The 12,395-nt window shown below is 43.0% G+C and overlaps 1 protein-coding gene across 39 annotated transcripts in view; it reads right to left on the minus strand.

Moving 5' to 3' along the window:
- Positions 1 to 235: 235 nt before the first annotated feature.
- The window catches only part of ULK2 (unc-51 like autophagy activating kinase 2), a 58,220-nt gene continuing 46,060 nt past the window's right edge, over positions 236 to 12,395 (minus strand). For 19 of the 39 annotated variants that reach the window (XM_081583659.1, XM_081583668.1, XM_081583660.1 and 16 more), the window contains 9 exons: positions 12,074 to 12,261; positions 11,569 to 11,672; positions 9,000 to 9,149; positions 7,935 to 8,143; positions 5,970 to 6,148; positions 5,476 to 5,594; positions 5,011 to 5,168; positions 2,998 to 3,133; positions 236 to 2,441 (listed from right to left, as the gene is read on the minus strand). In XM_081583659.1, coding sequence (XP_081439785.1) covers positions 2,383 to 2,441; positions 2,998 to 3,133; positions 5,011 to 5,168; positions 5,476 to 5,594; positions 5,970 to 6,148; positions 7,935 to 8,143; positions 9,000 to 9,149; positions 11,569 to 11,672; positions 12,074 to 12,261 — 1,302 coding nt within the window. In that variant the 3' untranslated portion in view covers positions 236 to 2,382. Of the gene's footprint in view, positions 2,442 to 2,997; positions 3,134 to 5,010; positions 5,169 to 5,475; positions 5,595 to 5,965; positions 6,149 to 7,934; positions 8,144 to 8,999; positions 9,150 to 11,568; positions 11,673 to 12,073; positions 12,262 to 12,395 lie in introns of all 39 variants that reach the window. The other 20 variants (XM_081583665.1, XM_081583649.1, XM_081583647.1 and 17 more) reach the window with 9 other exon arrangements.

Genomic DNA, 12,395 nt, shown 5'->3' on the forward strand with positions numbered 1-12,395 from the left:
CACTCTGGCTCTTCCTCTTCAGGAGAAGCGGGTGTGGGCATCATCCCTCAGGCCCAGCACAGGCCCAGTTAAGACAAATCCTTACAACAGGAACAGCCAGCTGACACATCCGCAGATTACTCCTCTACCTGCATTTGTACGGTCCATAACTTTCCAGATGTCAATCCATGAATGTATGGACTAGTCCATTTCCGTTTCATGAAACAGATGATAGAAAAGTCAAAAGATACACATGGAAACATAAAGCATTTGTTTATTATTGCTATAATCAAGGCAAAAACTCTTAAAACAATTGGCCTTGATAAAGGAAATATAATCAAAATCATTATCCTGCATTTACAGTTTGTTCTCTGTTGTTCAGACCGCAGGGTTTCACAGATACACCACCTACCACCTGACCTTTCTTGCATAAGAAGAATGCACTTGGAGACCACTCCCTAGGTACTGACGGCAGACCAAGCATTTCTTCACTGTGAACTCATTCCATCCTGTGTTTAAAACAAACGGGAAAGGGGAGGAGGGGCCAGAATGCACCCACCCCCTTTGGAGGATCAACTGAGATGACCCAGGTGGTAACTGAGAGAACATACAAGAAACTGCCCTTTACACTCAAAACAGTGGTACAAACTAGAGCATCACCAGTAATGGTGCTTGTCACCCTGCTGGGGGAGGGGGGGACCCCAACACAGCCCTGCTCCCATAGCCTGCAGGACTGTCACCACAACCTGAAGTCCTGGGGCAATGTGCGTTAACCACCCAGCCTCCAAACTCAGAGGAAGGAGTTGGTCTGACAAGCCACGTCACAGGGACCCAGCCTTGTCCTAGAAACACCTGGTCAGTTTTATTTATCTTAGTATTCATCTGTACAGGCAATAATAAAAAGGCTACTACACAATTCAGTGAGTTTTACCTAGTTTCATGAGTAATGCATGCAGTTACAAATGAGAGGTAGAAACACTGTATTAAAGACCTAAAAATACAAACATCATATAAATAAATGTTCAAATTAACTGCTGGAATTTTATACAGATAAATAAGGTAAAAATTACATTACTTTGTCAAAGTAAAGGAAAACCTTGTTTTTATCAGTACACTAAATTAGATTAATGCCAAAGAGCTTCTGTGCAATTTGTCCAAGTTCAGATAACATCATCTAAAAGGATTAAAACTGGAGAATGGTTTGTTCAAGTATCCAAGCACGTAAGTCAAAGAAACCAAATCATCGACCACGTGGGCACCGTTTCTGGAGGGACGTTAAGCGCCCACATTCTTCATGACTAGCTCCCTGGTGGACTGCCGGGATTAACAGGAAAATGCACATGGGCTGGAGAGAGCCACCCCTTATCCTAAGAAAAAACAAACCTCATTTTTCACTGACTTCATGTAAAACTCCACATCACTAAAAAGCCTAGAGGTCACCAACTCTGTTTTGGCCCTACTGCAATTCTTGGGTGTATTTCGGGCCTGCCACTTGTTCTAATGCTGCCCGAATAAACCTAGTGGTCACAGGCATGAATGCACATTATGCATGCACAGTAAAAAATGCAAACTAAAGCAGAAAACCTGCAACTTAAAAACATCAGTGAGAGAAAATCTGTAGGCGTAGATGAATAGGTTAAGAAAATGCAGAGGCTCGTAAAACACAAGTCTTTACCACTGAAAAGTCCACGAGAGATTACATGTGAATTCTGGAAAGGGTACGCATATATAATCAAGTAAAATACTTTAAACAAGTCCATTGTGCCTCAGTTAGTTTTAAATCGCAAAATCCAATACAGTTGTTTTAATAAATTAGTGCAATATGAAAGATTTTGGAAGATTATTAATATATGTCCATGTTAGCTCAAACTGAAGATTTTACAATATCTTCCAAGAGTCATCTTCCACTCCTTAAACTATTTCTTCCTGAGCTGTTTATGGGTGCGTGCTCAGACTCAGACAAACTCACCCCGAGAACTGAACTGCCCGGAGGAGATAGGCTGCCTGGAGGGCTTTTTACTTCCACGCCTCAGTAAATACAAGGAGTCCCACACTGTGCTCTGGTGGCTAGTACAAAGAGCCACTCATCACTTCATGCTAACTCTCCTTAACAGTAACCGTATTGGTGACTCTAGTTCTAAGGTACGTTTATTTACCAAAATCAAACCGAAAGCCCAGTGGAACACTTTTGCATCTGCTTCTATAAAGAGAAAGGGAAGGGGTGACTTCTCTGGTAAGGCAGACTTTCTACAATATGTAGTTCTGGGATTGGTTTTCCTTTGTGAAACCACTGCGTGCTCTTTGGTAGTCACCATGTAAGAGTGGGGTGACAGGACCCAAGCTGTGCTCCCAATGGCATCACCTGACACCCACCGCTGGTCCCGGGGGCAGGCCTGCTGCTGCTCACAAGGCTGAGGTGCTATAGCAGAGTGCTGACAATCTTCTTTCAATACTAGATTTATCTAGAAATAAAATAAATCCATGATAAATACCATTAATATTTCAAAACTCAGGAAAGAATCACCCCTGAGAAAAATCTCTCTCTCCACCTCCACCCTCACTTCTGTCCTATCTTTGCCCCAAAGTTAACAGTTCTAGTGCTTTTTCTTCTTTCTGCCTGATAATTGTCTAGCTTAGTGCTGCACAGTGTAAAAGCTAGATTAGCAAGTCAAACAAAGAACATGTAGATTTTAACAGCTAGTTTGCTCACAATTGCAAATAAGTATAGAACTGCCAGCCCCCGGTTGCTCTTCAGAATGTGGATGACCACACCTCCTCATTTGCTCTTCACCAGCCTCGTATCTACTCCTCACAACCGCTCTGCAAGGCAGGCCTTGTCCCTCATCTCACAGAAGAAGAAACTGAGGCCACGGAAGGGGGATGTGACTAGCCCAAGGCTGGGAAACCAAGATGCAACCCCCTCGGGCAGGGCACTGCACATCCCAGGGTCTTCCTGCTGCGCTAGGAGAAGACGAGGAGACGCAATCAGCAAACACACTGCTTTCCAAGTCAACTCACATCTGTGGATGTTTTCAATGTCTGCCGGGTCCTGAAGAATTTTAGTTAAGCCCTCTAGAAGAAGGGCTGCCTTATGATAGCGATAAACAATATCTTCAGTCTGCTGAAACATTTCATCCAAGGCTGCAGCTTGAACCTGGAACCAGCGAACAAAGAAGGTTCTCAGCTTTTCCAAGAAAATATGAATCCATGTGTGCAATGCAGCTTTAAATGGAATCTCTCTAAAATTAATACATTTTGACAAAATGATATAACTTACTGGGTGAGTGATATAAAGGAAAAGCTTCTTGACAAAAGAGTTACTAACTCTGCATTCAAACATAACCTTCTTCAACTCAGAAACTCAAAACTCCTAAGGTTTAACACTTCTAAACTGGCTCGTCTCTGACTTCAATAAAAAGTTTACTTTAAATATACACTTCCATACTAGTAACCTGGCATTTCATTAAAGCAGATTTTGTTACAATGTAATAATTAAATGATGTTAAAAGCCACTTATCAGCTGCTTCTTTCAGTTAAAGGATTTCCTGGTGTGTGGGATTTATTCACTCAGAGACATTAATTGGGCACGTCTTGAATTTACGGGGCAGTGGGCATACGATGAAGGCGAGCTCACAGTCCAGGTAAGGTGTGGGCTGTGCTCCAAGGGCCACATGGTATCACAGGAGGAAGCCCTGGATGGTACCCAGTGGACTACACTCAAGGGGCACCTAACCAGACTATCAGGGAGGGGAAGGTGAGGAGAGCCTCCAGGAAGTGACACCGAGGCCGAGTCACAAGAAGCAGGAGTGAGCTGGGCAGTGGGAAAGGGGGGCAGGGCCTCCCCAGTGTCATTCACAGGGTTATGAGCATTTTGTTTTCCCAACAGCATCCTAATTTTCTCTTTAATCATTCATCTCTGAGTCTGTGAGGGATCCAGTGTGCTAATTTACCTGTCGTACGCTCTCTTTCAAAAAGTAAAGCCACTTACAATAAGATAAATAAAATGGATATGGAAAATCAAAGTCCTGAAACGGAGGGAGAAAGAAAGAACTACATGTAAGGTGAGTGCCCCCAAGCTGCTCGGCAGCCAGGGCCCAGGAGAGACTTGTTGGAGGCACATGGCCCTGTCATCAGCAGAGACAGCAGCACTGTCACTCCTCACGACAGGACATCAGTCCTGGCACAAATTTTAAGAGAAAATCTGTCCTACGAAGTCTTAATTTGGTACAAAATGATACAGTGCATAATATTATTCATGTCAACAGTTTAGAGCAATATAATGTATATTATTCTCATCAATAGCTTATATTCTAAAATTATTTTCATATGACTTTTTATTATGATGGCTTTCAAAAAAACGCCAAGGGGGTAATATAACAGTACAATTCAGAGTTCAGGTAAATCTGGGGCCAAGAAGGAAGGTCAATTGTGTTGGTATGGTAAAAATCATAAGGTTGGTCAATAATTAAATTCTTCCCCACTGAATTACTTCTTTAACAGCCCCTAATTTCATGTTTACCTCAGGCAATTTTCCTCTCAAGATACAGAAAACAAATTATTTCTACGAATATAACCAGATATTTGGCAAAGTAGGTTAAACTTCTTATTTATACTGAGGTCAGTCATGGAATCTGAGCACATGAATTTTTGCAGATAGGGTGAAAGAGCAGAATTTTTTTCTAACATTTTAAGCCAAATTTCTTAAACAATGGGAAATGAAGAAACAGATCCAGCAAAAGCTTTTAGATACAAACTATCAAAAGATTAGATCATGCCTAATGTTAGCAATTTTTAAGTGGTATGGTAAACTTTTATTAATACCAAATGTGGTAACCAACACAGCTTATGTTTACTGCATGTTAATTCAGTCCAAATATTCCTTCAGGAAGAGGTACCACAACACCTGGGACTTGGGAGTGGTGGGGCATAAACTCTGTTTAAAAGGATGATGTCAAGCAGGTGTGCAATTCAAAAGATGCTCTTAAACACCACAACTATTACTGTACAATATTACACCTTAAAAAGGGTTACCATTTCTACAGCACAGTTATAGATGAGTTTCTCTGCAGTTACGCTGTTGATTTCATCAATAAATCTCTGTTTGTCAGAAAAGAAGCGATTCAGCTTTTCTGTCAGTTTCTTGCACATGCTAATGCAGAATTTATATCGTTCATTCAGATTTTTGACAACTAGAAAAAAGTTGAAATAAGAATTCAGTTTTCTTTCAGAAACAGAGTCATGGTGACATGCAACTTTCTTGCTAACTTAAGGAAAGCGACACTAAATGATCACTGAGAAAAGTGCCTGGAAATCATTCTTTCCTGTGTCCTCTCTCTCAGTCAAGAGAGGATTGACAACAAAGCACCTGATCGCTCTATGTTAAAAACAGAGAAGCCAGCATCTTTTCCCATTGAAGAATACTTAATAACACAGTGATCCCTCATCAAAAACCCCTTTCTCAGTGCAAGGGGAGAGGACTGCTGGGCCACAGCCTACCTTGCTTCACACCCGAGGACGGGCTCAGTTTCCCGGATTTGATCTGCTCTTTGGCGAGATGCAGAGAGGCTGCCAGGAGTTGTGCAGCTTTCATGTGCAACACCAGCTGCTCTACCCGCCTGGCCCAGAGACAGCAAGCACAGTGTTAGCCTGTGAACCAACAGGCCAGGCCCCATCTCAACCCGCCTTGACACTCTTAGTGCACAAAGGACTCCTGAAAGAAGGGTCAGCATGGAAAAAAGTGTACTTTTAACATTAGGGGCACACTCAGATAAGAGTACCATCTCTTTATAATTAAGTATCTTTAAAATCAAGGCTGCAGAACCTCTAGTTTTGGCTCACACAGCCAAACTGAGCACTGAAATAACTCAGAGACTCCTTGACACTTTTGCTAACCAGACGTGACTTGCAGTGGGTGGCGAGGCCTCCAGCTTGGACACCAGTGTATGGAGGGCAGGAAGGAAGGAAAGAGATGGACAGCACGGGGCACCTACCCCCATTCCTTGCTCAGCTGGCTGATCTGGTCCACCACCGCACTCTCCTGGATCTGATACACAGAGACGGCGGATGCGCAGAGCTCCGGGCTACCCCCACGCACAGCCATCAGGTCCAGCACACACTCCGTGAACAGCAGCATTGAGTTCAGGTGGCGTAAGGTGTCTGCATGTTCTTGCTAAGGCAAAGCCAACTTGTCTTAGAAACTTGCAGGTTAAGGAGAGGTGCATAATCATTTCTGTATACCAACTGTGGCCACTGCTAATCTGTTTCTATACGTATGAATATCAGAATGATCAAAGGAGACTGAAATTTCTAAATTCCAGAAAACTAGTGAGAAGATAAACACAAATGAAATCAAAGGTGTGCCATGTGTTTTTGTGGCACGTATGAGAGCAACCACAATATTCAGCCTCAAAGATATGAGGCCATTGTGCTTTCACCAGGAAAAAATGAACACAGAACTAAATCAATGTACTTAAGACAGAAACATGACCAAATAGATACTGAGATATAAGAACTTCAGCATATTCTGGACACGAGACTACACTTCTCGATAGTTTCATGAATTCTACTGGCTTAAAATTTCAGAGATACTTTATTTAAATTTCTGGTGGTTCCTCAGTTAACAGTGGTTCCTAATAATAAAGCTTTTAAATTTCATGACCTTTTCAGTTAGTTAGAGTGAGGTACAGACAGACATAATAGCAATGCATTAAAAATTGGTATTCTAAAATTAATGCTGTTTTGAGATTTGTTTTTAGCTAGCAATGTATTTTGAAATCTCAAATAAGACTAAGTTTCTCACTCTCCTTCCATGGTTAAAAAGGATGAAAACCAGTGTCCTTGAAACAGGAGAATAAATGAACCAACTTTTGAGAGTCTCCCTGCTCTGCAACAGCAGATTGGACTGCATGTTCCAACACTTACTAGAACATAATTTACATTATACATATTTTCAAAATTACAGCTTAAACTTACCACAGAATCACTACTAAATTTTGCATGCAATATTTTATAACTTTTATGTGTGAGATACTTAATTCTCCTCCACACACAACAGAAATTCTAGGGGTCCAGCACGGAGACTTAGTGCCTTCAATGGTCTGGAAAACAGGTCATTTTAATTTGAAGTGCAGGGGGATGTGCACTGACTGAGGTCAGATGCAGTCCACGGGAAGATGGCCTAGAGTCGACGCTGAGAAGTTAGCTGGCACAGGCTTTGGAATCGTAACATTAACCTCTGTTCTGGATGTGTGCTCAGCACGCTGCACATTATAATGTGTTTTTCCCTGGAGAACCAGCTCCATGGAGGGACGTGACTGTCCAATCTGCTGGGAAGCTGTATTTCTCAGCATTACTGACTCAGTTGGCATTATAATTTACCTTTTAAAAATCTAAGTTTAATCGTATTATTTTTATCTTGTAAGGTAAGGTAAGCTTTGAGAATAAAAAGTTATGGTTTTAGGGAAAAGATTATGTTTTAAAAATCCTATAAGTAGTAAATGGGCTTCCCTCGTAGCTCAGTCAGTAAAGAATCTGCCTGCGAGGTAGGAGACCCAGGTTTGAACCCTGGGTTGGGAAGATCTCCTGGAGAAGGGAATGGCAACCCACCCCAGTATTTTGGCCTGGAGAATCCCATGCACAGAAGCGCCTAGCGGGCTACAGTCCATGGGTTCGCAAGAATCAGACACAACTTAGCAACTAAATCACCACCACCATAAGTGGTAAATAAACTTCAGATAAAAGAATTAAGAATACAAGATCTGTATGTGTCACTTCCTGTGAACCAAAGCTTGTTGTGAATGAGTGTCACTGTCAACATAATTCTAAAAACACACTACAAAGTTTCAGATAGAAAAGGTTAAGGGGAGAACCACTGGGACTTGCTCTCGGATTCCGCTCTCTCATCATCAATTCTCTCCTCACTGCCTGAAAGGACACATCGTAGGGTCTCTTCCCACCTCCATCAGCGTTTCCTCTGGCAGTTCGGGGGCTTCAAAGGTGACGAGCCCCTCCAGGCTGGGGGGTGAAGCACCACAAGGCACATGTCTCAGGCTGGGGGCCGCCTCTGCTCCCAGAGGGGGAGACCCCGAGCACAGCCCAGGCGGGGAGCCCCCACACACGCGGCCACCGATGGAGCACAGAGAGCCCCCGGAGCCGCTGGAGCCCCCTGTGGAGAGAGGACATGGACAGCACTTGGTGATTAGTGCCCAGTGATCACCAGGCAGGATGGCAACCGGTAAAAGAAACCCCCCTCCCACCCCAGCCCAAGAACAGGCTCTATCTTCCCACGTTCACTTTCATTCCTCAGCTGTAGGCATCCTTCACAGACTCATCACAGCTGCTTTTAAATTGTTTTAGACAAACTCTAGCATATGCCTTTCTCCCCTGCTGCACCTCAGGTGAGAAAACTCGGCCATAGGTGGTATGTCACTAAAACTCTACCCGAGTGCTGGTCTGGAGGCACTTACACCAGTTCTGATTTCTAATACCACGAACAACATTGTGATGAGATCTCACCTTCTTGTGAGTTATTTATGTGTGATAAATACTTTATAAGACCGTTTTGCTGTGAGTGGTCTTATAAACAGAATGCAGTTACCACAGGTCAAATATTACTATACACACTTCTACAGCTCTAAGAATCATCATGCTGTTTTCTAAAGCAGCCAAAAGTGAGCACACAGTTCCCACTAAGCCTCCACAGCACTGGGTTATACTATTTAAATGTTGGCTTAGTTAATAGGTATAAACTATTATTTTCTTTCTCTCTTTTCTTCGGCTGCCCTGCGTGGTATGTGGGACCTTAGGTCCCTGACCAGGGATGGAACCGGCGCTCTCTGGAGTGGAAGGTGGAGTCTGAACCACTGGGCCACCAGGGAAGACCCCTCATTTACTTTTTATAACCCTTTAAGGTAAAGAGGATTGTTATCTCCACGTCACTGGAAATTATATCACACCATGAAGGCATTTTCAGAACTTGCACCCCAAACAAAAGCCCAAGGCAGAACTAAGTCAATCCTCACCTGAGGTGGTTCTTATCCGAAGGCCCGTGTGGGCACACGTGGTGGCTGCGGCCCTGTGTGGGGGAGACCCCACTGTGAACATCACAGCCCTGGGACTTGCTGCTGCTCCTATAGGAGGGGCCAGGGCAACACCACAGGCTCCTGCAGGGGCTGAAAGAAGAAGTTCACCACGCGTGCTATATTCCAGAGGGCAGGGTTACAGGGAGACTTCACTGTTACATTAGATTTTTGGTTGTTTACAGTAAGCATTTATTACTTCTAAAAACAGAGAATTCAATTTAGAGCTCCATGAAAAATATTTTACAGTAATCTCTTCACAGCTGTGAATCTTCCTTTCACCAAAGCCTAGAAGTCAGTTTTCTGTGCACTTCTAAAATATGTGAACTGCAGTCACAGCTGAGAATAATTTGAAAATGTGGAAACTAAGAACTGGAAATAAAAATGTGAGGGAAAAAGCTGATTAAAAAATGGGAAGAGGACCTGAGAAGTTACTTTTCAAAAAAATATGGTCAATAGGTACATGAAAAGATGTTCAACATCACTAATCATCAGGGAAATGCAAGTAAAAACCACAGTGAGACACCACCTCATACCTGTCAGGACGGTCATCCTCAAAAAACCACAAATAACAAATGTTGGTGAGGATGTGGAAAAACTTAAGAGCTAAGCTGTCTTATAGCTTATAGTTTCTTAGAAGAAAATGAGAGTTAGGCATAAGATAGGAGTATCTAGGGAGACTCCAAGAAAAGGGAGACAAAAGCAGAGACACCAGAGAAAAGTTTACCCTGCTACCTATAGCTACAGCAAACTATACACACAGCCTCACTCATGGCAAAAAAAAAAAGACCTCACATTATTTGACTTGATTCTTTATATCTAGTATATCATGTCTGGCTTTCAACAAAAAATTACAAGGCAAGCTCATCAACAGACAGGACGTGGCAGAGAAGAGAAATGAGTAATGTATCTGATGAGCTCATCTACAGACAGGACATGGTGGAGAAGAGAATCAGCTAGCCTGAAGATACGTCAGTAGGAACTTCCAAATCTGGAAAGCAAAGAGAAAGAACCAAATCCAAAACCCTCAGGATGTCCAAGAACTGTGGGACAACCACAAAGGTATAATATACATGCAATGGGAATATCAGAAGGAGAAAGAAAGAAATGAAAGAAATACTTGAAGTATCAATACTAAAGACCAAGTAATTTCCCAAACAAATGTAGAATCAAACCACAGGTCCAGGAAGCCTCAAGAACACCAAGCGGTTAGAATTAAAAAAAAAAAAAAAAAAATCTATACCTAGGCACTCCATAGTCAAACAGCAGAGAATCAAAGAAAAATTCCTGAAAGAAGCCAAACTCTGTGTTTGTGGGGGTGGGGATGGGCAGAGGCGGGGAGAAAACATCTCATCTATTACATCAGAGGAACAAGGGTAAGACTTACACCAAGCTCCTCTTTACAAACTATGCCAGGTTGAGAGCGGAGTGAAAAGTGAAGTCCTGTTGTACAGAAATCACAAACCACACTCAAGATATTTACTGGTCTAGACATTCCCTGCTTTGGAGGTTCATGGGAGAGCCAATAAAAGAATTACAGAGAAAACAAGAACAAAGGTTACAACAGTGATTCTCAAATTGAAATGTGCATAATAATCACATGGGGAGCTTGCTAGACACAGATTTCTAAAATCCATTTCCAGAAAACTCAATTAAACTAGTCTGGTTTAGGGCATGGAACCAGCCCTTTGATTTCATTTTTTTGACAAGCAGTCCAAAGTAATCTTGGTGTGGGTCCATGGACATTAAAGGTCTCTGGAACAACTGAAAGAGCCAGGGATCTCAATGACCCATGGCTCTCTATAGGATAGGCCTGCTACATAAGAAAGGCTGAAGAACACGTATGTGTTTAAGGTAACTTTGGCCAGTGTTATCCTACTGATAAAAAACAATCATGGTCAGAACTCCTTCTAACTCATGGGGTGCTTATCATCCAGACACTGCCCAAGTCGCTGTTTTGGCAGGCTGCTAAGAAATCAGATGAGATGACAGAGGCTGGATGAAGAGATGTGGGTCAGTAGGTTCATGAACAGTCAATAGGAGTAGACAGGCAGAATGTTACCCCCACACCCAAGCCAGAGACGCTCACATCCTGACCCTGGGAACCTGTAAATACCTACATTACATGGCAAAGAGGAATTAAAGTTGCAGATAGAACTACAGTTGCTAATCAGCTGGCCTTAAAGAGATTATCCAGTAGGTCCAATGCAATCACAAGGGGCCTTCAAATGGATAACAAGCAGGCAGAAGGTCTGAGTCTAGAATGGCCATGGCTGGCTTTCCAGATGGAAGGGGCCATGAGCCAAGGGGAGCAGGTGATCCCTAGAAGCTAGAAAGGCAAGGAAGGAATGCAGTCTCCCCCAGAGCTTCCAGAGTGAACGCAGCCCTGCCCACACCCTAACTTCAGCCCAGTGAGACCCCGAGAACCATAAACTAATATACTTGTGGTCTGTCACAGCAGCAAGAGGAAACTAACAAATTACGTGCCTAAAGGAAACCAGATTTTTCTTACCTGTATCCATTGGTCGTTCTGTATTTAAACTGTCCGTGCTGCCCTGATGTCCACCAAAAGGTGTTTTTACTTGTTGATCTGATAATTTCCCAGTACTAACAGATCTAAAAAGAAAACTAACAATGTAAATCTATACTTTTAAAAAATCCAGACATATCAATAACAAGGGTGACTTAAGCCAAGCCATAAAAGGGTTAATGGGAAGTCAAAGAACAAGGAGACAAAAATAGAGACCAAACAATTCAAGGCAGAGATTAACTTCATAACCAGAAAAACAGAAGGTAGAAACAGACCCCTCTGGAAACTCAGGATGAGCTCTGATTCACACAGGTGCAGGAAGCATCTTGGTTTTCTGAGATGCTACGTTTACAGAGTCACTAACTGTACACAGTATCACTAACCACTGGCATAGAGCAGCTGTGAGTTTGGTCCAGTTGTTTTATGGTAGAAACAGGCACTGCTACAGTCTTCAAGTTTGAGGCTGGAAGGAAATGGCCTTGTTTACCTGCCAAACGCTGCCTTGACCTGCTGCTCGGACTTCTGCCTCTCCCCTCCTTGTACTAGGACACAGTGAGTGCATTTCCTTGGGTTGTTCCCATCTTTCGGCTGCCCCTCGGAAGGCCCATGATGAGTGGCCAAGGCGAGCAGGTTGGAAGATGCTTGCGTTTTGGGAATTTTGAAAGGAGCTGTGGTCTAAGGAAAAACACATAAGCGAATTACTCCAACATATGGAGTAATTCCATTCAGAGTCGCCAGGCTCGCGGTGCAGAGGCTGGAGCAGAGACTCCGGACTTTGGCGGGCCTGGATTCAAATCTGGCTCCTCTAC

The sequence above is a fragment of the Giraffa tippelskirchi genome, chromosome 3 (genome assembly GCF_054371585.1).
Source record: "Giraffa tippelskirchi isolate mGirTip1 chromosome 3, T2T-mGirTip1v1.2.pri, whole genome shotgun sequence".
Lineage (NCBI taxonomy): Eukaryota > Metazoa > Chordata > Mammalia > Artiodactyla > Giraffidae > Giraffa > Giraffa tippelskirchi.